Source organism: Coturnix japonica, chromosome 1 (assembly GCF_001577835.2).
Source record: "Coturnix japonica isolate 7356 chromosome 1, Coturnix japonica 2.1, whole genome shotgun sequence".
Taxonomy (NCBI): Eukaryota; Metazoa; Chordata; class Aves; order Galliformes; family Phasianidae; genus Coturnix; species Coturnix japonica.
The window spans coordinates 102,655,701-102,683,614 of NC_029516.1; the positions used below are offsets into that span (position 1 = coordinate 102,655,701).

Here is a 27,914-nt window from a genome sequence, read left to right on the forward strand (position 1 = left end):
GTACATGGCATGCGGGTTGTGGTTAGTGTTGTGTTTCAGGGTGGTATGTCAGCTTTCTTCTTCTCAGTCAGACATTTATTGAAGTCTTTTATTTTAATAATTATTATTATTTATTCTTCTTCATACACAGTGAGTACATATATTTGTCAGTCTCCCTATGCCTGAAGTTCATCTAGAACTTGAAAACAAAATCAACCTGAGGCAGATATCTTGCAGAGGCAACTCCAGCCCTAGCAGCAAGGGTTTAATTAAGTAAAAACAAATTGAGTCTTGTACAGAAAGTGCTGGGAACATTAACTATAGATACCAGTGCTATTTCTGTTTCCATATTTCAGCTGTTGGTATTTTCTTTTTTCTTTTTTTTTTTTTTTAATGAAGCACCAGGACTGAACCATGATTCTACAAGATGGCTTTGAGATGGCGTGCTTAATTTGGCACAACTCTCCTTTTTATCATTTTTAAACCCTTTATTTTAATTATATTTGCTAAGTTCTCCAAATACTTAACATTCTGTAATTGAGAGGTAATAGAAACATGACTTAAACTAACTGGCTAACATGTTACTGTCTGCTATGTATTTACTCAACCTATTTCAGAAAATAAAAACACCGTTTTCATTTCCTTTCAAATCTTAGCAGTAGCAGGTCAGGGAAAAGCATTTCTCCTTCAGGATTAGTGATGGAATAGCTGCTTCACAAATACTTATGGCGTAGAGCCTCAGACACACACCAAACTGCTGCTTGTCCATGCACCCCAGTGTACCTACTCTGGAATCAAGGCACTGAGCTTTAGTGGCTGTTTTTAATAGAGGAGTTATCTAAACAAAAAGGAGAAATTATTGCATAGTCTGCGTTACCGGCGTCCCCCAGCTCCTCAGTCCTCACTCGGTCCTCTCGCTCACAGCCGGCAGAGAGGGCAAAAAGTTCTCCACCCCGAGGCCTGACCCGTAGCGGGCCGGGCATGGTGCCATCCCACCGTAGGGGGCGGGCAAGGGGCGGAGCGCGGCGGGAGGGCTCGGCCCGGTGGAATAGAGACGGGCCGGGCAGCGTGGAGCTGGGGCCGCCTAGGGGGAGCTGCTGCACCTGATACACCGGGGCGGGAACTCAGCGAAGAGGGAGGGAGTGGCGCCGGCTACCGCCTGCCAAAGCCGCTCCCCGCCGTTAGTCAGCGCTCCTCCCGCTTCTCTTGCCGGCTGCCGGGGCTGCGGCTCTTGTTCCCCTCGGGGCCGGCGGCAGCGCGTCCTCCCGCTCCTCCTCCCTCCTTCCCCCCTGGCCCCATGGCTTCGTCCGGCAGCGGTATGGAAGAGGTGCGCGTCTCGGTGCTGACCCCGCTGAAGCTGGTGGGACTGGTGTGCATCTTCTTGGCGCTGTGCCTGGACCTGGGCGCCGTGCTGAGCCCAGCTTGGGTGACAGCGGACCATCAGTATTACCTGTCCCTGTGGGAGTCCTGCCGCAAGCCCGGCAACTTGGAGAGCTGGCTCTGCGAGTCCACGCTGCACAGCGGTGAGTGTGAGAGAGACACGCGGATGTCCCCGGCCGCCTCCCGGTGCTCCGGCCCCACCCCGGCCGCGGGGACCTCGTCTGAGCCCGGGTGCCCCGCTTGTGTCCCGCGGCACCCCCTGGCGCTCCGTTCTCGGCCGCTCGCCTTTGTTGCCTCTATTCTCCGGCCGCCGCCTTTTGTCCCTCTGTCCTCCTCTCCGGTCCCCACCGCCCTCCCCCGCCCGGCTCCAGCCCGTTTCTCTGTCCTGCGAGTGAAGGTGAGGGCAGTGGAAACGGGCTTTAGATGTAATATACGCTGGTGAGGGCTCCGAGAGTCCATGCTCTGCTGTTTCTCTTCCCTGCGTGATGGTCTGGGGGTCAGCGGAGGTGTGAGGTTCACTCTGTGAGTGGCAGAGGTGACCGATTCTCTGTTTGCTCTCGGTGGCTTGCACAAAAGGTCCCGAGTTTGAGCCAGTTTGTGTTATTTTTCTGTGTGCCCGTTGTTCTGAGAAGCTCCGGGGGATCAGGGGTCCTTACCATTCTCTCCCCATCTCCCAGAGTCACTGGTCTTGGCTAGCTGGGGCTTTCCCAAATCTAAAACAAAAAATCGCTGTTATTTTGTCCCGAGTGAAGACATCTGGGTTCTGGCTCTCCCTCCTGCCCTCTTGATGTGCTCAAGTCCTTTTCTAGCATATATTACTTGATGTTGTTCCCATCATCTTCTGTACTCCTTTTTCCTCTAACCACATTCTCTTACTTTTTGATGTTGGGCTTTTTTTTGTGTCTGGTCATATATATATATATATATATATATATATATGTATGTATGTATGTATATGCCATTTTACTGTTACGTGGGGTACTTGGAAAAAAGAAACACAAGAAGAAATTAGTGTGTGATATAAACAAGCTGCCTGTTGAATATTTTTCAGTGAATTCTTTTGTAGTTTGATAATTGTTTCCATTTTCATGCCTTTTTTAATCTACTTTATGCCGATGGCAACTTCTGGAGTCCCAATAGAAGCACCCACAAAGGCAGTCAGCCTCTCCCCACCCCATCCTCCCTACACACACACTCACATCTCTAAATCATCCCTTTGCGTCACTGAGCTCTGCAACTTCTGGTACATTGCCCAGGGACGAGATGCTTACTTTGAGAAGGGGCAGCAGGCTGCTTTTACCCTGACTTCTCTGAAATCCTGTTGTAGACTCTGTGGAATTGCAGTTCTCTACCATGGTAGGAATAGTATGGGTTCATTTGCTCCTGCTCTTATTTTTTTTCTGCCATTGTGTAGAGTAATGATTGTTGATTGGGTTTTTTGTTTTATATCACGTAATACCAAAACGAATTGTAAAGAAACGTCTGTTTCAATCAGTTACCCGGGCTTCTTCACAAACTTTGGAGAGCTTTCTTTTCTTCTCCAACATAAATGGAAATTTATGTAGGAATGTCGGCTTCTGCATGTCTCCTTAGCAACGTGAATCCTTTACCCCTTCTTTCTGTCTCCTGAAATAGTATCCCCTTGATTGCAGAAGGACTTTTCAGATGGTGTGAATGAGAACCTGCTTCCACTCTGACCCCCCTGCACACATTCCCTTTGTCGGGCCCCCCCCGCCCAGTCCATCCCCCACCGCTCGTGTGTACACACAGACACAAAGTGGGACATGAAGAAAAGCAGGGCAGCTTATGGCACAGCGTATACGGCAGTTGATCTCTCTGGTTGCTTTGTTAGTTGCCTGTGTGCTTAGGGAAAGGTGGAAGATGAATCGGTGCAGACAGATGGAAATAAAAGGTAGTTTCGTAGGACGCAGTGTGGTGAACATTTGCTGCCTCCTAGTACTTTCTTCTACCCTGTGCAAAAATTCCTGCCTTATTGAGTTGTGCTTATTTTGCTTAGATACTTTCCAGTGTAGTGGAGACAGCTTTCACAAGCTGCCGGGGAAGAAGTGAGGGATTGTTTTATTTGAGGTGCCTGGAATAATGCCTTCTTTTTTTTTTTTTTTTTTTTTCACATTTGGCACACAGTTCTATGCTCTAAGGAGACCTGAAATATGAGAAACCACACTGTATGCCTTTGCTTTCTGCTGGTGTGTTGTAATTCCCATTAGAGTCAATGAAAAGGCTCCCAGTAAGTTCACTGAGTTGGCTTGGGCTCGCATTTGAGACCATTTTGTGTCCTCGCTTAATATTTTAAGTGCACTTTCCTCCTACATCAAAAATATAGCGAGTGGTATATTTTGGAGAGAGTGGAGAGCTCCCGCTGGGAAAGCTCTTTTAGCTTGATACTAACGCAAGCAGCTTTGTAGCTCGCTAGCTGTGAAAAGCAGTAGCGTACACAGGCAAAAGGCATCTTTTCCCCATGGTTCTCAGAGATTTACTTCATCATCCCTTGAAGGAGAGCACCTCAAGTGGCACCATCAAGGGCGAGCTCATGCTAGAAGCTGTTAAAGCACATTCAAGGTTTAATTAAAAATCTTTGTAATTAGATGTAGGACCCCTGACTGCTATCAAAAGGGCAGCCTGGTAGCACTGAGCAGAAGGGAAGGCACAATGTGATTACATTGGCTGTTATAGCTAGCAGGAAGTGTTAATTCTCAGTTTTCCTTGAGCAGTGCTGGTGCTTGGAGTATTTTCTTGCATTCACTCATTCACCGTTTTCAGGCCTTTTTTTTCTGTAGCTTACAAGCAATCCTTTGCTCTCATACAGCTTATAAAGCTGTGTGGGTGCTGTTCAGGGTTGCTGGTTCAAGTGTGTGACGTGGTGAGTCAGATTAATTTTTAAGATCTTAAAATTATAAAAGAGCTCATCCTCATTTGCCTTCTTCAAGTCTATGTGAAATACCAAACACTTATTGTTTCTTTCTTTCTTTCTTTCTTTCTTGTAATTACAATGACTGGAAAGGTGTTCATGCATATGCCTCTCTCCATTATGAAATTTTAAAATACTCCTTAATAGCAGTTTCAGGAGCTGAAGGTTTGACAGAGTTGCTGGTGTGGAGGGCTTTGTGATAAAATCTAGAGATCCAGTGTTGCTGCTTTGCAGTTTTGCCAGCTGTCTCTGGGCTTAAAATTATTTTCTCTGATTAACGCTTAAATTGGCTCATGCAGAAGTTGCCTTTAATCCTGCTGTGTTTTAAACCCACATGCTAAACTGGAAAACTTACAGTGTCATTAAACGAAATTTGCTTTAGACCTAATTTGAAGTGTATTAAGCCTGATTTGCAATGGTTCATTTACAGATTTATCAGGAGCTAAGAGTTATGTAGGAAAGTTCATGTCTATATTGGCATTTGTTTAAAATTAAATACATCATTGCTTAACTGCTTGGCGAATCTATGCCTGTGCAGTTGCCCTATACTTGCAAAATTAATAATAATGGGTACAGTGAATCAAATCTATTATAATTTTCTAAATCTAAGATTTATCAGCATGATGTAGATTCCATAGAGTCTGATCTGTCAGGTAAATGTTGTGTATTTTGGCTGAATTACATTGATATTCATAAAAAAGAACAGCTCCTTATGAAGCATTTCAGTTTATTGTGGAAAGAGCACATATAAAATATGTTTGACTGAATGCCAGTAGCCAGTATGAAACCCCTCCTGATTTATGAGGGACGTATGACTTTGTTAGTTAAGAATCTATGTTTTTGTTTATGTAGCACTTAGTTTTCTTTAAGAGTATTACATTATTTAAAAAACTACCCATCCATGGCTATTTGAAAATCAAAACACTCTCAAGGAAATAAGGGTAGTCAGGTCCCTGTTCATATTTGACCTTACTGGTATAATGCATGGGCTGTACATGTAAGCTTAACTTACAGCGTAGAGCTGTAAGACAAGTCAAGCTTTGTGCTTGTAATTCTGTTCTAATTTGTTCTTAAACATAAACAAAAATCAGAGGCTGCTCCTTTGGTAGCACTTGAAGAGGTTTAATCTTAATTATACCTTAGATGCAGATATTGGAATTAACATGGCTCAATGGTCCTAGATGGTATCTTCTTGTTTTGAATCTAAGCAGTTGTTCCAAGGGGAAACTGCTAGCTTAAAAGCAGATTCCTCGTTAGAAGATACGGATCATTGCTTAGAGTTCATGTTGACACATATTTGTAAAAATCTTAGCAAGTCTGATAGTTTGCTATAAAATAACATAAGAAGAACAGATGTAATTTTACTAAGTCTGAAGAGAGCAGCTCATACAATATAAAGAGGAATTAATAAAATATTCATTTTAGTTTTGAAAACTGTGATCAGTCATTTTTCCATGTTACTCTTATTAATCATCCCCAACACTTTATCTGATGGTAGGTATAAAATCAAAACCCGTAATACCTCCAGCTCTTCACTTAAGACCCTGAGCAAGCTGATCTGGCTTTGAAGTTGAGTCTGGCATGGAGTTTGGCTACGCTTTCCATGGGGAGATGGACTAGGCGACCTACAGAGGTCCTTTCCAACCTAATTCATTCTGTGACTCTGCGATGACTGATAACTTTGTTTACGCCTCGTGTTTATCTGACTGTTTAAATGTGTTCAGAACACCTTGAGTTTGTTAGTTACTTCTTGATTAGCCCAAATAGAGTACTTTAAAGTATGCTTCCTCTTCCATAAATGGACTGCTTATTTTAGACTACCCAAGACTTGGGTAATCTCAAACCACCCAAGGCCACGCTGTGTGCGAGTAAGAGATCTAAGACTTCCTTACAGTAGTCCAGACCTTTCAGTATGTGTTTGGGAACTACTGAGTCATGGCCTGAACCACTGATTGATCACCTGAGGCAAGGACTGGGTCAATGGTGGCAGCACAGGTGAAGGCAATTCCAGCCAGGCTCCTCCTCTTAGACCCCATTTAAGGGCTGACTACCACTGGGGAAGGGTCTCTTTTTGGAGATCCCTCCAAACCTTTTTGGAGTTTTACACCATGAGCCTAGCTTGTCAGATACTGGTAAGCATATCTTCCTTAATTGTTTCTTTTCCACCATGGTAATCTTTCCTAACACCTGTAAATCACCATTCATAACTGTGCTTCTCTTCCAACTGTACATCTTCCAACTGTGTAAGTATGCCAACATCTGCAACTTCAGGTGCCCTGCTCCAGCCAGTGAGGAAACGTGATAATAACATCTTCATGTTCACTGACTGAAGTCTGTGCAAGTTTATCTGATTGCATAGAGAGTACCACACTCCTGATGACTCCTTAGAAAAAATAAAGGAAGACTTCTCATCTTAGTGTGTTATTGTCACTGATGTTGCTCATCTCAATTTCAAAATTGCTAATGAATTCTGTAGCTGTAAGTTGTCTTTATTAAAAACTCTTGCACCAGTACGTTAAGAGATGTTTCTTATATTAGGGAGATTACAATTGGTGTAAATATTTGAGGAGACTTTATATTTAGAGTCGAGTGTAGAGCAACCTTCTTTTACTGATTTCTGGCCAGAAATGACTGCATAAGATTCGAGGTAGCAAGCTGTAATGGGTAAAGTCTCTCCAGCTGCCTTGCTTTGTGTGTTTTGACTTGTTCCAGTTCTACAATGCAGAGACTGTCATTTTGATGGGATGTACTCTGAACTGTTTTAAATGCTAATTGTTTCTGGTTTTCATAAGGAACAGTGGAATGAGTTTTGAAAATTGCAACAGATTGCTAGTTGGTTTGAGGAACATTGGTGACTGTGGGAGATAGTTATGGTTCTGTTCCAACACAGAGTGTAATTCTTCTTTCCTCAGATTACTAAAATGTAGTAGTGTATATGGATGAGGTCAGAAAAGGTGAGCTTTACTTCAAAAGCTTGTATAACGCGTCTCCCACACATCTCTCCTAATGACACCGTTCTAAGACTTCCAGGGTTTTGTGTTGTTCTTGGAGTTGTGGGTGTGTGTGTGTTTTGTGTTATTTTTTTCCCTCCTTGAATGGATGAATATCCAGTAATTCAAATGGCATAGTAGCAAGCTAATTTCAGAGGAATGCCATGTATCCAAGAGAAGGAATACCCAAGTACATGTTGTGTTATTCAGTGTATGAATTATAGAGTATGGTTTTCTGTAATGCTGCACTAGTCCGGAGTCATCTGCTGGCAAAAGTGATGCACAATATGTGTTGCCTTTAAATAATAAAATTAAGATCTATATAATGGCAACACTTAACTCTATTTGAAGACATACTTCATTTAAAGAGTTTTACTTGGTGATTTTAGAATTGCAGGCAGGCTGTGACTCAAAGAGAGGAGCTATCCTAAAACCTCCCGAAGTGTGTATTTTGTATAAATAAGCAATGTAATCCTTAATCTTCAGGAGATATGTCTGTCAGTGAGCAGAAGAGCAAGCACCTGCTATGTTTTAAGTCTCTCATACATCTGTAACCCCTCAGGCTTTAGGCCATCTTGTATTGAAAATCTGTCTTCTTTGCACAGCAGCAGAGATGGTTACCATATTTTTATTGCTTTTGTTGTTTGGTTTGCTCTCCTGCAGGGCCTAAGGACAAAGCTTGCAGTGGTGTCAAAGCTTGCAAAGTTTGAGTCCAGTAGTCTCAGGACCACACACAGACTGTGTAACACAGCAGCTGAACAGAACCATCAGATGAATGCCATGTATATCTCATACAAGTCTTCTGTAGAGACCATCCTGAGAAACTGCAGCTATATCTACTTTGTGTGCTGCTGACTTCTCTGAGAACCCAAATGTCCCCTGCCCACTCAGCAGCATCCTGAGGTAGAAGACATGGAGCTCTGCTGGGCATGGGAATGTAGATGGAGAGTTACCTGGTCTGCCACCATCATTCCCCAACAGACCTATGTGGGTAGTGGTGTGGTTTAAAATGCTTCCTGTAGCATGTTATGTATCTGCACAATGGATGTTTCTTCAGGAACTTGATCTAGCAAGTGCTTCACAAGCTGAGGAAGCTAGATACTGAAGCACCTGCCTCTTGGGAGGGTCATTCCAACAGGCTGCTTCCTAACCTGGAACAGAGCCAGCCTCTCCCTCTGATCAGTTACCTTGCTCTGGCAAAGAGTAGAATGAGAAACAGCGTTGTGTCCATCTCACTCAAGTGATTGGTGATTGTTGAGGATTTTCCTCTCAAAGCTGGGAGAATCTGGGCTTCCTTGCGGTAAGGTCAGGACAGAGTAGTTAATGTAAGACTGATGTCAAAGCAAGGCATAAGTTCACCTTCCCTCGCATCTGTTTGCTCACACATCTTGTAGATCTGGTTTATAGTTTTCTAGCTTGGTTCTAGAAGATGGGAGAGTGGTTTCAGCCAAATGTAGTAATTAAAGAATTCTGAGAAGCGGGAACAGAAATTCAAGTCTGGAGATGAGGGAAAGGTTTGTTGTTTCTGAGAATTCCTCTAGCTCCTAGTGTGTGGTTGATGCCACATCCCTGAAGACTTTAAAGGTGAGGATGGATCAGGCCCTGGGCAGGCCTGATCCAGGTAATGTCCTTATTCATTGCAGGGGAGTTGGTCTTGGATGATCTTCAGAGTTCCCTTCCAACTCTAAGGATTGCAATTAAGGAGACACTTGCTGTTCTTTCATTAGTATCCCATGTGTCAGGAAGATATGGGTATGCATGGATACCTCAACTTCTGATTTACAGGACACATACTTTTAACTTGGGTGCTGTAATACAGTTTATGGGAATGTGTATTAACCAAGAGTCAATAAGTGGTAAGAGTCAGTAAAGCTTCCCTAAGTGGGGACTTTGCAATGAGTCAGAAAACTGACTTTAGAGTGTGTTTTATGGTTTTATGTTGTTTGTTTTGTTTTCTCACAAAGGTTTAGTTTAGTGTTATAAGAAGGTCTTCCATTACTTCCAACTTGTAACAAATGTGTATACTTTCTTTCTTCAGCCCCTGGGAAGAGAGGACTGTGGAGAACCTCTCTTGAAAGAATGGTGTACTTAATTGCTTTTTAAGAGATGCATTCCTATAACTTGTATTTCCTGGAAGAACCATAAGTACAAAATACATCTCATGTTCCAGCAACGTTTTTACTTCTACAACCTCTTACCATGGGATGCCATATACAGGGAATATTTAACTTTCTGAGAATTCACCAAAAACATGATAATGATGACTATGCTAGCTATTTGCCCTGCTCTTTCTCATGTTAACAAATGGTCTATTTTATTTTTTATTTTATTTTAATAAGCAATCTAGAATTTAGAGGGTTTTTTTTTTCCCATTTTTTAAATCCTTTTATGACTTTTTCTGATTTTAATGTGATACCAAAGTAATACTTTGCCCAAGAAATAGAACAGATAGAACTGCTTCTAATTAAAAGTGAGTATACCATCAGAGATTTAGGTCATTTCATTTGGAGGGACAAAGAGAGGAAAGGTCCTGTCCTTCAGTGTGAAGATTAGTGTGGTTTCCATATTACTGAAGAACAGGAAGAGTTTCCAAAGAGAAGTGTAAGCAGTCTGTCTTTATAAAATGGTGCTTAGTTATGTTTGAACAATTAACTGAAATGTAATGATATATAAGAATATTTTTTACTCAAGGTAGTAGTTTTTATGAATTTTATACTGTATGTGTTTAGATGTATGAAGTACCTGGGTTCAAATTTACATATGTGTGTGAATACAGAGATTCATATCTTTAAACTAACAGGCAGTCTATTATAATAACAATTATGCAGATGTTATCATCACCATCAGAACTGAAGTATGTATTTCCTATGGTATCGTGGTATTCACGTTGTAATGCTTCGTGCAGTGCAAAGCAATTGTTACATATCAAGGTGATTCTGCTCCTCTACTCTGCTCTTGTGAGAACCCACTTTGAAGTACTGCATCCAGTTCTGGGTCCCCCAGTACAAGAAAGACATGGAAGAGTTGGAGCAGGTCCAGAAAAGGGCCACAAATATGATCAGAGGGCTGGAGCACCTCCTTTGTGAGGACAACTTGAGGGAGCTGGGGCTCTTCAGCCTGGAGAAGAGAAGGCTGTGGGGGGGACCTCGTAGTGGCCTTCCAGTACCTGAGCCTATGGAAAAGCTGGGGAATTACTTTTTACAAGGGTATGTAGCAACAGAACAAGGGGAAAGGGTTTTAAATTGACAGAGGGTGGATTTAGACTAGATTTTTTTTTATTATTTTATTTATTTATTTATTTATTTTTGCTGTGAGGGTGGTCAGACAGTAGAACAGGTTGCCCAGTGAGGTGGATAACCCCCTCACTGGAAGCATTCAAGGCAAGATGGATGGGACTTACTTTGAGCAACCTGGTCTGTGGGAGGTGTCCCTTCCAACCTAAAACATTCTATGAGTCTTTAAATTAAATAAGGCCTTTCTTAAGAAATTTATCTTGAATCCTTTTACATCTTAAAAGATTAAAAAAAACCAAAACAACAACAACAACAAAAAAAAAAACAAACTCAAAAACCCACATCATTCTGGCTGTTCAGATTACTTAAATCCTGCAGATCATAATAATTCAATTTAGACCTATTCTGTTGTCTTCGCAGGTGTAAAATAACAAGGCAATTTAATTTTGGAATGTCTGCATCTTTTAGCATCTAAAAGTTTTTTGTAAACACTTGTAGCAGTGAAATTTTACTGGTTACTGTAACACACACAGTGGAAAATGTTTATAGTTCTTGAAGTGTTAAAATATTGTGTGCTTTGAATACAGAAGACAGATAATGGTCATCTCTAAAGTCCCATTCTGCTCATTTTCACACATCTTTTTAATTTCTGCATGAAATGAACTGCTGAGTCTTCAGGAGTACAGTAACTTGTTTGCAAGGTTTTTTCTTGCTTTGGAAATGGTGCAAGCATATTTTGGATGCCTCTAAAGTAGGCTGACGATGGTTGTGTTATGTGTGCTGGTAACACCATGTAAAGAAGAAATCTGCTGTTCTCATTTTTGATGGTGGGCAGACTAAGGAAACTACTGATATTTATTGTAGGAAAGTGTGATTGCTGTTTTTGTTTTGTTATAGATATCTTATCTTAGAGTGTTTTTCCTTCAGAGGTACTGATTCAGTTATCTTTGTATGTTTTTCTTTTTTTAATGCAAGAGAAAAGAAAAATAAATGCTGTTAAGTAGGAAGTCCTTGCAGAAAGAAGGTGTTACAACATGAGTTTTGTTTTGTCACCAGCTCTGATGGTTTTCAGAATTGAAAGTTAACGTGTTTCTGAGACAACAAGGAGATTGAAACATACAGTTTCATGGTAGGCAATATAGGAAAACTCAGTCCAGTATTATTTATGCAGTAAGGTTTGACTAGAATAACTTCCATGGTGTTCTTTAAACAGAATCCTTCTGTTACAGCTGTACATGAAGGCTGGCAGCACTGTATGCTCCCATGAATGGAAGTTGGAACTACAGGGAAAAAAAGAAGCAGCCAATTCCAGACGTTTTGGCCCAGAACACAATGTTAAATACCTAATTCTCAGTAGAGTGGAACATAACCTCATATTGGTCCTCCTGCCAACATCGATGATGAGGTTCTCTTATTCTAGAAACTAATTTTGTTTGACTAAGTCATTTCTCTTTTAGTTGAGCACGTGGGTGTTTTTGACACTAGTTTGTGCTTTTACCTCCCACATCAGAACTATAGTAAGGTAGCTTATTTTTTAACCTTTCTGAAATCCATTAATAGGTCTGTTTTGGGAACTAAATTATATTCTAATCTCTTGCTTCCACCATCTTTGTTTTAGTTATTTTTACTTGTTAGGCGGTTTTGCTTTGGGAAGCAGTAGCAAGCTCAAAGGTTTTCCCATTTATTTACTGCTCTCATCTTGAACACATTTTATTTGCATTAGACTTGGCATGTGGTCGATGTGAGGATAACATTTAACATGTTATTATTTGTTGTGGCTTTCAAAAATGTTGGACTTCTAGTTTTCCTGTCTGGCACTTTGACTTATCACTTTTCAATGGCTTTTAACTTTGGGACGAGATGGATTTGTCTAGTCTTTATATCTGTGCAGTTCTTAAGTGCAAGGATTTATTTCATGGTGTTCCAAAATGGTCTGTTCTGTTTATTTCTGTATTTTCTGTCCATAATACACTTGGATATTGGAGGAATACAGTCTAAATCATCGCTGAACTGCTTAGTGTTTTTGAAGTATCACGTCAATGTTAGAAACCACTTTGCATAGCATTCCAATCTGTAACTAAAATTATATTTCCATCCACCAAGAATAAAGCAGCAGGAGATGTTTTTAAAGTAAAAGAGGGGAGATTTAGCAAAGAAGAAATTCCTAACCCAGAGGGTGGTCAGACCCTGGCAGAGGCTACCCCGAGAAGCTGTGGCTACTTCCACCTTGGAGGTGCACAAAGTCAGGTTGGATTGGGCCCTAAACAGTCTGAGTTGGTGGGCTGGGACTAGATGGGCTTTAAAGTCCTTCCCAGGCCTGAATACTTAGTAATTATAGTATTAATCAACATGTCTAGAAAAAATAGATAAGGAAAAAGAAAATAAGTGTGTACTTAAATGCATTTAAAATACTGTCTCTTTCAGAAATGCTTTTCTATCTCTTTAATTCAGTTTCTTCATTTTTCTCTTTTATCCTTTTTCATATAGTGTGCAGTGGCTTTTTGTGATTATAGCTGCAAATCTTCCATTCCCAAAGCCCACAGCTGCACTGTAGGTATCTTCAGCAGATTAGATCCCTGTTGAAACCAGCTGTATTCTTTGTTGATTGTGGGGTTTTTTTAGTTGTTTTTATTTTTAAACACAGAATTTTGATCTTCTTAAAAAAAAAAAAAAAAAAAAAAAAAAAAAAAAAAAAGAACGTGGATTTTTATTGCTGCTGTTCTTGGTAACCTTAAAATCTCTTCATTTATTCTGGGAATAATTAATCTTGTTACTTTCTTTGAACTGTGTAACGTGTTTAGCTGTTTCATTTTGAACACTGTATGCATGCTAGTACATTCAAAGTAATGAGATGTATTGAATCCATAGGTCCTTTTCTCATAAGCTGATTATGAATCTTCTTCCTTAATGTTAAAAGTTGTAATGGTAAATAGAAATTGGATTCCTTTTCTCAAAGCCTACGATTTCAGGGAAACAGGGTCTTGAGAGAGCTGCAAAGGGAGGCAGCACAAAGCGTGTGCTTCTTTAAGGCCTTACAGAAGCTTTTTATCTTGATGTTCTGTAGATCCTTGGTGGCTATCTGCTTACAAATTGATTTTGTTTTCATATTATCTGAGACTTCAAGGACGTTGTTTATAACTGCATCCATAATGCATGAAAATAGCTAGCAAATACACGTGGTCAGATCAAGAAGCTGCTTTTGGGGGAAGAAAAGTAAAGCTGACACTTAAGGATATCTAACGCTTCAGAATGGATTTCAGATTTGACTTGGTGCGTCTAATGAACATTACTGCCTTTATATGGCTTAACATCCATTTTTATGAGTATTGAAAATGATTTATTTTCCCTTCCTTTTAGCATCTTGTTCCTTTAGTTTTGTTACTCCTGTTGCTCAACCTTACTACCTCTGTGGTGTCATGTGTCCATGATTCACCTCTATACGTCCCTTCCTTTGCCACCCCAATCTGCTCAAGCAGGGGTTTGACTTTATTCTCTGAGAAAGTTACAGCACTTAGCTGGGGTCAGCTAACACGTGCTAACTGATCCTGGCCCAGCTTCAATTTCTCATTCTAAATTGGGCAAAACCAAGCTACCAAATTATTCAGTCTTCCTTGAGCTAAAATCCCAGTGAGGCCAACTAAGCCTTGAAAATGTAGGGGGGTTGTGGCACTTTGCTCTTGAATCACATCTGTTGTATGAAGGTGTTTTGCTAATTAGGAAGAAAGAAACCTAAAGTGTAGCTATGTATTTCCCCAAGTATTGGTGCAGACTCTGTGTTCTTTGTATTCTGATGTTTATCTCAAGCCCGTGGGCTTGTTTTGCTGCAACTGATTTATGTTTTTCTTTCTCTCTTTTCCACACAGACTGGCAGATAGCTACTCTCGCTCTGCTGTTGGGTGGTGCTGCCATCATTCTCATAGCTTTCCTGGTTGGCCTGATCTCTATCTGTGTGGGGTCTCGGAGACGATTCTACAGACCAGTTGCAGTCATGCTCTTTGCTGCAGGTAAGCAGTTTACCAGCTCTATGATGAAAATTTCATGATGGCCGTTTACTTTTGCAAAAGATGATGCTTCTGGTTCTGCATACTGATTCAGAGGCACCTAGTTTACTTATTAAAATCCTGTGGGGTTTTTGAGGATACCAGTTCTGCAAGGTATTAATCAGTTGTGTAATTGGACTATCACATAGTTCAGAAACATTTATTGGCTTTATATTTTATGTCTGGTGAAGTACAAGCAGTGGGGGAAACTACAGAGAATAAACCCATTTAAATACCATTTTTAATCTATGACTTTGTGCAGCTGGATGGCCCCAGTCTTATTCTTCATGCAAAGCCTTTTCTGGTATTTTAGCATTCTTCCTTTTACAATTTTAAAGTGGAAAAACGTATGCTTGGGTGTGAACCCTTGAATCCCTATATGTGAAAATAAATATGTTGCAAGGTGTTTATAAATGCCCCTGTACCACTAGAGGAATTTTTTTCATTGTGCCATTTTGTTTCCTTAGTTGTTAACTTTACAAACTGTCACCCTATGTTCCCTGTTTGGCTTTTAAGAACCTCAGGATGGAACAGTTTATCTAGACCGTTGCAAAATCTCCAGGGAGACTTAAACATCGGAATTGTCTGTGGCACTGATCCAATGAGGTATAATTACAATATCAAATCATCTCTGTTCATAGATTCTGGTCTTCTAGGGCTTAGGCAGCATGGATGTTTCTATTTCTCCCGAGATTCACCAGGAAAGGTGTGTCTTCATCCTGTTGCTCCTGTTGCTCATATCCGCATTGGAGCTAGCAGCTTAAGCTCCTTTTGATAGTCCATAATGAAGGGATTGACGAAACCTAGTTTTCAGGACCTATTTGAAAAGGCCACTTACAAAGATATGAAAAAATAAAAACTTGGCATATGAAGGGCATTCAGGAATGAAAGGAAGCTCTAGGGAAGGCTCCTGCTGCCCCCTGCTGTTTTTCTTACTTTGATGGAACCACAGCATTTTAAGATGCACTTCTGTTTGCTCAAGGAGTGTAAGTAGGTTATATTTTATTCACTTGGAGAAAAAGAGCACAAACTAGGATCAGATTCTCTAAACAGAAATTGTTGTGTTTTTTTTTTGTTCTGTTTGTTGCATTGCTGAGCTGATTGAATAAATAAAGGCACTAGTGCTGTTGCTATAAAAAAAAAAAAAAAACATTAATTTTGACATTATAAAAGCATGTTGGTTGTTTAACATTCAAGGAAATTGGATTATTGAATTTATGCAGGTGGTTTTTTTTGTTTTTTTTTTTTTAATTTATCTTAGCATTGTATAGTAATTTAGTAGTGGTTCAGGTATACACTGATCTTGCCATATGGCTCAGTTAGTGAGTACTTGGTACTGGGGAGGGAGGTGCTGAGGGGTAAGAGCAAAGAAAAAAATCTTACTATTTGGCTTATAGCTTAATTTTTCGTCCTGTGCATAAAATATTTCTGGTCTATTAAAGTTATGGAAGAGGCAGAGATTTAGAGTCCTAGAATATTCCATGTTAGAAGGAACCCACTAGGACCATTAAGTCCAACTCCTGGTACTGTAAAGGACCACCCAAAATCCAAACCCTGTGTTTAGAGTGTTGTTTGGATGGTCCTTGAACTCCAACATTTGGGGCTGTGATCACTGCCCTGGTAGCCTGTTGCAGGGCCTGATGATCTGGTAAAGAACCTTTTCCTAATCTCCAACCTGACCCTCCCCGATACAGCTCCAACCTCTGGTCATCAGAGTAATCAGATTTAGTGCTTGCTTGCATTAGAAAAGAAAATGTATAATGCTGTAGCTCACGAGTTGTGTTCACTTCTTTCTTTGCCTTTTGTATATGTACATGTGTGCATGCATTTTAAATGTCCCAAAGTCCCAAAGTCTGTTAGAGGAGGAGAGATGATGAGGTTAATATAGCCTCTCATTCTTCTTCATTATTTGGCAAATCTAAGGATAATTAATTGGCAGTTTGGTGCTGGAATTGTTGCTGTTCATTTTCTATGGATTTTTGTCTTTGTTTTCAGATACTTGTAGAGATGAATGTGGACTGGCGTGTCTTGAAAGAATCAGGAGGATAGTCCACTGCTAAAGTTAAGGGGAAAGTCAAGGTTGCAGCTCAGTAGTTGTCTTATGCACAACTACTGTAGGTTCAAACCCGTACTAAGTTTTTTACAGAACATCTGTGAAGCTAGGAAACTATGTTCTGTGAACTTAACGACAACACAAAATATTTTGGTATGCCTGATTAGGAAATCATCTCCTTGCATACTTCAACTGGTGCCTGCTAGGAGGACACTGTCTGGAGGTATTAATGGCATTTGTGGGAAAGAACAAAAGTGGCCTCCAGTCCCTTAAGAACCCAAGCAGTTCACTCTAGACGTTTTTCTTGTTTTAGTGTATCTTTTTAAAGTTTTGTTTCTATCTTGATTTCAGGTTTTAGTTAGTGACTTTGTAGGGGAGGAAGATGAATGAGTTACCAGGACTGGAAGAGGTGATAAAGCCAAGATACTGGGTAAAAGTCAGCAAATAATCAACAGAAGTGTGTGATAAAACTATCAGCTCTCTATAACTGGGAGAGGAACAGAAGTACCTCAAGTAATGGAAAAATATGGAGCACACAGAGGCAGAGTTGCAGGACACTTAACGCATGGAGCTACCTTGGGTCCAGTGGGCTTTGTAGACATTATCTCAGTGCTAGCTGTTATTATCACATTGACTGATGTCAGTGTGTTGTGTGAAGAACAAAAATCAGTCTTAATTGAGCTTGGTAGGCTGCATGTCCTCATATAGCTCTTCTCTCTACATTTTTGTTTAGCTGGGGCCAATAGATTACATACTTGCTAGGTTATCAAAGTGCTCCTGATTCAAACTGTCCCTGAAAACTGCATTCTCCGAGCACTTGTGTCCAATTTCTTAAACATGTCAGTGTAGGGAGTCTCATGATATGGTCACCAAATTAATGCTAACAGAGTCAAAGTCTAGGAATAGAAAGAAAACATGATTGTTATGAGTCCTTAAGAGCAACTAAAAAAGGAAATTTAAAAGGTGTTTGTGTTCATGGGCTATATTTTAATGGTGCTTCTTGAGAAGCTTCAGAGCTTGTGTTCTCTGTCTTAAGAATTTCCTTCCTTCTCAGCCTAGTATGACCCAACTTTGACTGACTGTGAGGTAATGAAATTTCATACGGGTGATTTGTGTCAAAACAATTTCATTACCTTTTATGATTAGGTCTTAGAAGAAGAACCTTTGGGGTCAGTAAGCTTTTAACACATTTCACAGGCTGTTCTTACGTGTAAGCTGGAGAAATGGTGGATAGGTGAAAGTGTGGATGAGGGAGTAAAAGAATGACAAGCAGATAATATTTGGATGCTTAAAGAATGCAGCTTTTCATTCTGACAGGAAATGAGAGCACAATTCTGCTCGATTAACTCTTGAGTTCTGTGCTGTTATTTATATTACTATGAAACACTGAATAAAAGTATACCTGCCAAGCTTACTCTGAAGCTACAAAAACTGCAGATATGTAGGAGGGCAGAGTTTGGTTGTGAAGAAACAGAGTGCTCCCAAGAGTTAAGATGAAGGAAGTAGTGTAAGTTGCTACAAGAAGGCAGAAAGAATGACAACATCAAGTAAATTAGTTGGCAGGATACTCTAGGTCATCTGGCCCAACCTCACTATTGAAGCAGAACAATTGCTAACGTTTGATCTGTTAACTTTGCTTTATCTTGACCAGTTCTGAAAAACTCAAAGAATAACATTGTGTAACCCATTAAAGTAGGCTGTCCTAAAGTCACGTTTGTCTCCATTTTGGTTTTTATTTTATTTTTTCTGATATCCATCTTGAATGTCTGAAACTGAGTTTTGTGTCCTTTGCCAATATCTTGGGTTTCCTGGCACTACAAAACCCTTTTGTTCCTACATCTTTGCAGATGCATTTCAAGGTGTAGGTGTAGGTTGCTGTGAAATTGTTCAGTTGCCTCCTCTTTGTGTATCTAAATAAAGCTAGCACCCTCATCCCCCTCTTAAGGATGATTTGCTGTAGGCTTCAATCATTTTGGCAGGTTTTTGAACCTTTGTCCTTTGCTGGTGAATTTGTGCTGACTACAGATTGCCTCTTTGTTCTGCTGGTGCTTGGAGGTACACTCCATGTTTCCAAGGACTGAGGTGAGCCTGACCAGCCTCTAATTTGGTGGTTTTTTGTTTTGGTTTTTGTTTTTTCCTTTTAACTTCTAATCATTTTGAAATGCAGGCACAACTGTAGCCTTTTTTTTTTTTTTTTTTTTTCCCCAGTCATTGGGAATATCTCCCAATTGATGTTGAATTTTTTTTATAGATGAGAGAAGCTTCACAATTGCATTGACCACCTCTTTCATTACATTTGCATTTGTCCCATCCATTCCCATAGACATAGAGAGGGAACTACTGAGTGTCTTAATTCTTCCCAAGTCTTCCAAGACCTTTGGATATCTTGGATAAGGTTTCATGTTTTTACTATCTGCCATTAGAGTGGCTTTTCTTCTCATTATTGGACCAATGTGTTCTGTACTTCATTTTGAAATTAATGCACCTGTGGAAATTGTCTTTATTTTTGCCATTTCCCAGCTTTATGTTGAGCTCCAGCTGGGCTTCAACCTTCCTGGCTTTGTATCTTTGCATCAAAATAGTGCTTTTATATTTCCCACTCATTGTCAATCTTTGTTTCCTGCTCTTGTATGCTGCTTTCTTATATGTTCATTGAAAAGCTCCCTGCTTGGTCAGCTGGGACTCCTGCTGAAATTCCTCATCTTCCTGTGTAGTAGGGTGGCCTGTTCTAAGCTATCACTATTTTAAAGATCAGCATGGATCACCCCCCACCCTTTCTCTTCATGCTCCTTCCCAATTAATTGGACAAGATTGTATTAAGTACAAAAACTTCCTATACAGCAGTTTCATGTCTGTTAATCCTTGAAAATGTAGCACCCATTGGGTTTTTCAATAAAGCATATGTGAATGAAAGAATGATTGAGAGTAGTGGAGAAATGCCAAAGTTTCTTACCAATACCACAATTTTTGTAAAAAGAAACTAATTGAAAAGCCACGTTATAAGCAAATCTGTTGGAGTTAAACATTTTTTAAAAAAGGAAAAGAAAAAGATGACCAAAATCATACTTTCCTCGTTTTAAATGATTTGTTGTGATTTTTTGAACATGTTTAATATAATGTGTGTGTATACTTCATGTAAACAGAGTAAAACTATTATTCTTGTTCCTGTGCAATTCTCTAGTGAGTATTACTCTGGCCGTGAAAATGGGTCTAAGCTTGAATAGTCTGTTTAAAAAAAGAACAGTCTTCTTAAGCTAGAGTTTTAAAGTGGACTTTTTCTTTATGGATTTCTTTCGCAGTCTCTTTTCTACAGGAAAAAAACAGTATTTCTCAAGAAGTGTGTAATACCTATACTTTCCATGGGAAACAGGTCAACATAGCACAGAGTCCATTTAAATTCACTGAAAGTAGATCAGTAGTTGCAAACATTGAATTTAACATCTTTTGGGATCATACTGGCCATTTTTCATATCTTCATTAGCTTGTTGTGGTCTTTTTCCACTTTATAGGGAGCATCAGTGATAGGATACTAAATTAGTGCAAATTGACAGCGGGGTTTATACCTGTTGTTACCAGCCCTTCTTTAAATTTTTTCAGGAGTGTGGCTGAACTAATAGTAGCAAAAGCAGGAAACCTCACCAAAAATGTCAAAACTACCTGTCGTAGCTGTTGCTACTTAAGTCACATGTTATTGTTTCAGTGGAACCACTCCTTTGCTTTGTTTTGATGAGTCCAGTCCATAGAATAAAATTCCATATGCTTCCTGTATTAGATTGAGGAAAAGTGGAAAAGTGGAGAGCTTCCATGATTGAAACTTGATACAGAGAGACACATTCATGCTGAGGACATTTTCTATATTGACCTAGCAGAGAGAGATGCTGCAGCCTCAGTTCAAGGAGTCACTGATGAACTTATTCATCTCAGGAAATCGTCTTTGACTTTGACTGGTCCTAAAGATTTGTCTAAAAGTGAACATATGTTGAGGTGTTTTTGGGTGTGATGATGCTTTCATTATACACAATTAGAATATGTAATCTTTTTTTAAGAGCAGGAGCTTTCTCTGGTATGCACTGTCAAATGTTCTCCAGTGTTGCACAATATTTTGTGAGCTGGCAGGCAAAAATTATATTTAAATGAAATATCACAAAGTAACACTTAAAAAAAAAAATCCTGTAGATTTTTTTGATACCCACATCAGAAAATCTTCTATCCAAAGACCATTCTGTTTGTCAGTCCCAAGGAGGAGTTCAAAGACTAGTCTGTAAGCTAACTGGCTGATAGGCAGGGATGAATTTCCAATGGGTGTTTTACACAGTGTTATCAGTGTATGTAATGAGTACTAAAAATCCTCCCCCCTTGCAGTCCGCATCCTGAAGATAGGAGAGCATTAGTCTCCAGGTGCCTAACGGGTGGTGACAGTTTGACAGCACTAAATAGGGCATGTGGGAATTAAAAGGAGAATGATGGTTTTCAGGTGTGCAAAATGTTCAACCAGGAGAATGTAATTAACCTTATTTTCCTGCATTTTCTCTGTTTAATTTCATAATGACTTTTGTAGGCCCAAGAGGTCTTATTATTTGTTTTTTCACCGGCTTTATACAAATTCAATAAAATGTTTGTTCTTTTTAAAATACATTGAATGTATATATACCCAATCGATGTTAATGTCGTCATTCTGGCATTACATTACATGCTATTGAACTTTCATTAGAATATATCCCAGACCTGCGAATACTTAAGCGTGTGCTCTGCTTTGTGGGTGTGCTCACCGAGTACATCAGAGGGATGGTGGTCTGTAGGGGAAGTCTTGCGCTCAAGTCTTTATAATTTGGTTGTGCTAAATGCTGGAAGGAAGCCGTACCTTGTACTTGAAGGTTGAGTTTTTATGTGTTCCCATGATGGTCAGGCATTTGTAGATAGGTGAACTAGAAGCTTGGAGAATTGCTAAATCGTGCATCTTGTTCTTATACTTCAAACTAAGTATAATTTTCAGCTGCTTACTCTGGAGACTGCTGTTCCAATTATGCTGTCAGCAGTATGCCTGACTTTAAAAGAGAATGGACATTGATGAAACTGAATTACTTGCATGAAAATCGGAGTTCTTCATCTGCGTTTTCCTTTTCAGGTTACTTTGTACTATTTTGATGTAATGCAATAGCCAGGTGTGCTGAATTTCTCTGCAGTCATGTGGATCTGACTGCATGAGATCTGGCACTTTCAGAGACAGTGCTGTAGAAACTAATGGTTTTAAGCTTTGAAACATGCCTTAGATTTTATGTTTTGTTAGCTTTTTTCAGCATGAAACATCTCTGACCCTCCCTCTAAATTCATAATTCAAGGAAATGTTTTGCCAGTGGGAAGTTTAGTGATTGATCAAACTTTATGGATTCCTTGGTATTCTGTGCAGTAATATCATTAATTCTGATTACGCCGCACAGTAATGCATGTGAAATAGGTAATTTGGTGAGCCTCCACTGAACATAAATATGGATCACCTACTGCAATTAATTACTGTTAGGCTAAGTAAATGATTTGATTCCAAGCTTTATTTCTTAATATTCATTTATTCTTGCTTCTCATTGTTTTGACTTGGTTTTAATAGGCATGGAACAAGTGATCTTAGGTTTGTTGCTACAGAAGGAATAATGTCTCCAGACCAGAATTGCGTTCACTATTTATTTACCAGACACCTGATGGATTGTTTCTATACCATAACAATAACATTTTTCATCATCAGAGGAATATGCAAGAACTGCTCTGTCCTTTGGTTGAAGTAAAGGTTGTATATATTATGTATATGAATATTTATGTATAAGCATATGTGTGTGTGTATGAATATATATAACTCAAAAAGGGCGGTACTTACTAGACAAAATTGCAACAGGAGCATTTGGAAATGCAAATTTTGGTTTTGTGGAAATGTAGAAGGCCTCTTCTGACATCTGGTTTGTTTCTCTTTCAGTTGTTCTTCAGGTCTGCAGCTTAGTCCTCTACCCAATCAAGTTCATCGAAACAGTCAGCTTGAAAATATACCATGAGTTCAACTGGGGCTATGGCCTGGCTTGGGGTGCAACTATATTTTCATTTGGGGGTGCCATTCTTTATTGTCTGAACCCTAAGAACTACGAAGACTATTACTAGAATCATTTAATGAAAAAGAAAAATACCAGAAGGATTACCCCCATCTTTTCTAACTCACCATTTTTTTAGAACACTTGTGGAGCACCAGCTCTGTTGATAAAATAGCCTTTGCCTTTTGGGTGTGAACACAGTTACCAGCTTTTACAACCATTTAGAAGAACTGCAAACACTAGGATTGCTGATTTTACGTAGGCAGATGCTGCAAGCTGCTGATACATAAGCTTTGTTTTTCCTGACAACAAGCAAAGGATCTACATGACAGCAATCATTGTGAGAAATTTAGTTGGAATGCGAATGCAAGGCCAGCGTCTGCTATTGCCTTCAGGGGAGCAGCTGGTGTAGGCTCCATTTAGAAGTTTCCCTGTATCATAGAGGATTCAAATGTCTGATAAGCAGGCGATGGCATCTCGTACAATAGGCTCTGTTGGCCTCTTGTTACTTGCTCAGAAAAGCTCTTAAGGAATTAGTTGCGAGTGACTGTGTCGAGGGCAGTGAATGTAACTGGTTAATGGCTTGTCTAATATCTGCATTCAGCAGTCTTCTGGGAGAAGGAAAACAACTACACAGACAGAGGATTTCATGAATCGGCAGCACCATGCCAGCAGTAGCAGATTGTTGAAGGAAGTCCAAACCCAGAGACATGTGTTTCTGACTGTGTAGTTGGAAGTTGTCTCAACCCTGAGTATTTTGTTGGGGGGAGGAAATAAGGGGGAGAACACAAAGACCATATATGTCCCTAAAGGCAAATGAAATGTATGAATGAATTGCAGTTTTCCTAAGTACTCATTTAACTTCTGAACAGCATTATGAACAAAATGCATACGGGACAAGTTTGATTATATTTTTGGAAGGTATTAGTATAAGTGAGTATATATAATACATATATAAATGCAGAGGAAGAAAGAGAATTATCTTTAAATTGTAATAGGAGCTGTGGTGCAGTGGTTAAAATACTAACTTTGTACACATTCTTGGGGGTTTTAGACTAGTACCCACAGTCACAATTGGTGTTACACAATGAGCCTAAAATGATTTGTCTTCTGTATATGCCCTTGTACAGACTCTGTGTTGTGGGAAATGCATAAAAGTTCACATCGTTCTAAGGTAGAAGTGGATGAAATAACTACTTTCTATTCCATCTGTAATTCTGTACTTAATAAAAATTGTATTTTAAACAATAAAGGTGTTACAAGGAAGGAAAGCTACCATTAAAAAAGAAATCTAGTTAGATTGCAAGTGTTTCTGATAATCAAGGATATAGCCAAGACCCAATCAAGTCCATATTAAAATATTAGCGCTGCAGGAGCTAATCTCATGTTTTTAAAGGCCAGGTTTCTAATGGACTGGCTGATGATTATGTGTGTCTAATTACTCCTTGCTTGGTATGCTTCCCACTTAAACATCCAGAGGCTGTACCCACGAAATGGAACCCAAGTTAAAATAGAGAGAACTTCTATGTGAATTTAATCTGCATCGCTTTTATTTTTGTTTACAATTTCCTTCTTTTGGTATTTTCAATTAATTATGAACATATTTTTATACAATTCTGATCTTTAGAAATGACTATTTTTTAATGGAGAAATTTGAAGTATATTCTATGTGGGCCTCTGCACAAGCCTATATGCTGCTGTTGCTTGTCCACCTCTGCACAAATGGTTTTGCAGGCTCCAGGGAAAAGGCTGCTGAATGCCTCAATGTTAAGAATGCATTTGCAGTGTTAATGTTTGTGCCACAGTTCCCAGAGGATCTGTAGGGACCGTGCTATCCCAGGTCTGCCTCTTGGAAGCTGTTCTCAAAGTGCTGCTGCTGTGTGGAGGTGATTTTTAAGACGCAGTGCCTCTCGGGAGTTAAGTCTTTACTATCACAGCAGAATATTGCATATCAGCACTCCTTTGTGAACCAGTGGTGATTAATTAGATTAGTCAGAGCAAAATGATAGCTGCACTTAGGAGGGATTGTATGGCAATGCCTAAGGAGAAAAAAGGATGGGAGGGGAAAAATATGTTCCACTTGTTTTGCAGGCACCAGAGAGCATTCATAACTCTGGTCTTCTTGAGACTGACTTAAGGCAGATAATTGGTATACAGTAAACTCTATATCTTTCCGAACAGCTGTGTAGTTCTGCTGTTACTTAGCAGCACAGAGAATATTGTAGTTTGGCGTGGGAGTTAGGCTGACACAAAGAAGCCCACTGTGAGAAGATCGCTGTACCTTTCTAGGGGAACGGCGTTTTGGTGCCAGCCTAGCACGGTGCTGTGCCTATGCTGGCCAGAAGTTATTGAGCTGAACCTGTGTGGCATCTTCTAATTTATCAGATAATTTCTTTTAATGTGGAATTTGAGTGAAATCAAACATCAGCCTTAAGGCACACACAGGTTAATCGCCAGCACTCCTACAGTCACGCAGCTCTTAATTTGAATGATGTTCAGGCAAAAAAAAAAAGGATGCCTAATAACAAAGTTCTTCATTCATATGTGAGTTGGAGAAGCAATTTTTCAGTCTCAGCACCTGATTTTCCTCCAGAGCATAATGTTAGCTGTAAGGGCCCACCTCTCAAACTCCTCAGGTCCGTTAGCATTTGGGCATCCAGCATTCGGATTTAGGCACCTACCTTTATCAGCTTGGAAACCTCTTGTTAGCTTGTGTCGCTACTTCAGTTTCTTATTCTTTTCAGTAAATGCTGCTTTTCAGGACTGAGTGAGAAGTGACTACAACGCTACCCTATTTTTTTGTTCTAGCCACAAAAAAAGCACACCACCACATATCTTTGTGTGTCTGTACAACAAATTATTCCTTTTGAATGTTATGCTTGTGTCATGCTATCATTATTTCAGTTGTTTGGCTTTGTCTCATTGCCAGGATGTTTGTTTCCTCCCCTCCACCCCCCTTGCAAATCCATGGTTTATCATCCAAATATATATGAATGAAGATATATATAAATATATATATATATATATAGCAGACTTGCAAGCAGGGCTAGTTATTTGTATTTTTTAGGCTTAAAGTATACCGTCCGGTGCTGACAAGTACCTAGCACCTCTTCTGGACTTCTTGCACAACTTCGGTTAGTTTTTGTATATTTTAAAAACAAATATGGAGAGACCTATGTGTTTGAAATATAAATGATATATATGGATTAGCATGTACCTGTATATTATTAAACATGCGATGAACTGACTGGTAAGTGAAGTCTAATCTTATGGCTAGCAATGTAATTTATTCAGACTGTATTTTTGTACAGAGCAGTGCACACTAACCTATTGCCTCTGTGTCCTCTATAATGCCTAAAACTGTGCCTAGAAATTTAATTTGTCTTTAAGGGAAAAAAAAAGAAGGACAACTAAATGCTTCATGTTGTTGATGGTATTGATTTTTTTTTTTTTTTCTGATATTATTCTTTATTTATTTTTGGAAGTGTATGGTATGTTTATTAAATGAATCCATCAAAATATGGTTCATTTTAAATGGTTATTGTTAACAGGGAAAGACACATTTATTTTTGTTATCAAAGCTTTTAAGTTTGCAGTTTTAATATCATTTCTGCATTTCACACTTTTTGTAGCTTATATGAAGTTATATGTGAAGAAGTAAATGAAATAAAAAGAAATTACACTAATTGAATGTGCCTATTTCATTCTAAGTGCAATACTTGTGCAGCTGAAGCTCAGCTGGATTTCCTGTTGGGCTCACAGAATGGCCTAGCTTAGAAGGGACATCAAGGATCATGAAGCTCCAACCACCCTGTCAGGCACAAACCTCCCCATTTAATACTAGACCAGGCTGCCCAGGGCCCCATCCGACCTGGCCTTGAACACCTACAGGGATGGTGCACCCACAACTTCTCTGGGCAGCTGTGCCAGCACCTCACTGCTGTCATAGTAAAGAACTTCCCTGTGACATCCAACCTAAATCTTCCTTCCCTCAACTTAAAAATATTTCCCCTTATCCTGCTGTTATCTACCCTTTCACAGTTGGTTCTACTAAAGGATTTTGTCAAAATCTGCAGGGAAAGAGATGTCAGATCTTGCTTACGTCACCCTGCTACCTTCACAGGCTATAGATGAGCCCAGGGAAGGCATCTGTGTGTCTCAGAGCACAATTATGCCTCTACAAATGTAATTATTCTAACATTAGGAAAAACAGAAAAAACATTGTTTTAAATGTTATGCACAGGTTTCCTTTTCACATTTCCAGTAATGATTATAGTGTTTTTCTGTTTTGATTCCAGAAGTTGGGCTACTTTTCACTCTGAAAAAATAGATGCTGGTTTTTGAACCATTGCAAAGATGGAAAAAGTGTGGTTATTTTTGCTGTTCAGAAAAAAACTGTTATCCTTGCATTGCTGGATTCTGATCATCTTAAGTGGGCAGCAGTAGAAAGAAGGAGCAGTCAGCAGAAAGCAATAGGAAAACTGGAGACAAAAGTCTGTGACTTTGGTAGTGATGGAGTACCTGCAGGAGGGTGGGGAGCACAAAGTGGAAATCAAGTAATGGCAAAGGAATTCAGAGCAGGGAGGGAGTGGGATGGGTGACAAGGGGTGGAGGATGGGGTTGTTTGAAGGCTTGTTTCCTTCTGAAATGCAAGTACAATAAGGGAGGAAGTTGTCAGGGAACAGGAACGTGCAGCTGCTGGAGACTGAGAGCAGACCAGAGATGAAGGTGTATTTCTTAAAATCTGCATTAAATGATCATTATAGTGAGTGTGGCTTTAAGGGAATGTTTTTTTGTTTTTTTCAGTAGTTTAACTGGTGCTTGGAGCCCAAACTCAAGGTCATCTACATGCCTACGTGTTGGTGAAAGATCAGTGAGGCACACTGGTTTACTAGGGTAAGAAATAAAGTACAAGGTGACGGTACCTGATGCTAGTCCTGCCTCTCCAAATGCCCTTAATGATAGGGTCACTGAACTGGTGTGCTCTTGGTCTACTAAAGTTGTCCCAGCTGTCTTGACAGTCTTGACCTGCATCTCAACATATGTTTGGTATCTGCCATAAAAGTAGACCTGCGCTGTGCCACTGAACCAGATGAAATGTGGCTGGATGTATGGCATGCAACACACAAAAGAAAATTAGTGGAGAACAGTGTACAAGCCCAAGTTTGCTCCTCCCAACATTCACCTTGAACATGAGTAAGTGATGCTGAAAACTCTAGTGTAGAAACTGAGGCAAAAT

General features: G+C 39.8%; 1 protein-coding gene across 2 annotated transcripts; it reads left to right on the top strand.

The window, feature by feature from the left end:
• Window positions 1-1,039: 1,039 nt before the first annotated feature.
• TMEM47 (transmembrane protein 47) lies at window positions 1,040-26,076 on the top strand. 2 transcript variants are annotated; one of them, XM_015884378.1, is made up of 3 exons: window positions 1,040-1,502; window positions 14,375-14,515; window positions 22,567-26,076. In XM_015884378.1, exons 1-3 carry the CDS (start codon window positions 1,277-1,279, stop codon window positions 22,743-22,745), a joined length of 546 nt encoding a protein of 181 aa, XP_015739864.1. In that variant the 5' UTR covers window positions 1,040-1,276; the 3' UTR covers window positions 22,746-26,076. The 2 variants fall into 2 exon arrangements, with proteins under 2 accessions (XP_015739864.1, XP_032305277.1); XM_032449386.1 differs by lacking the exon at window positions 1,040-1,502 and adding an exon at window positions 2,460-2,715.
• The last annotated feature ends 1,838 nt before the right edge of the window (window positions 26,077-27,914 follow it).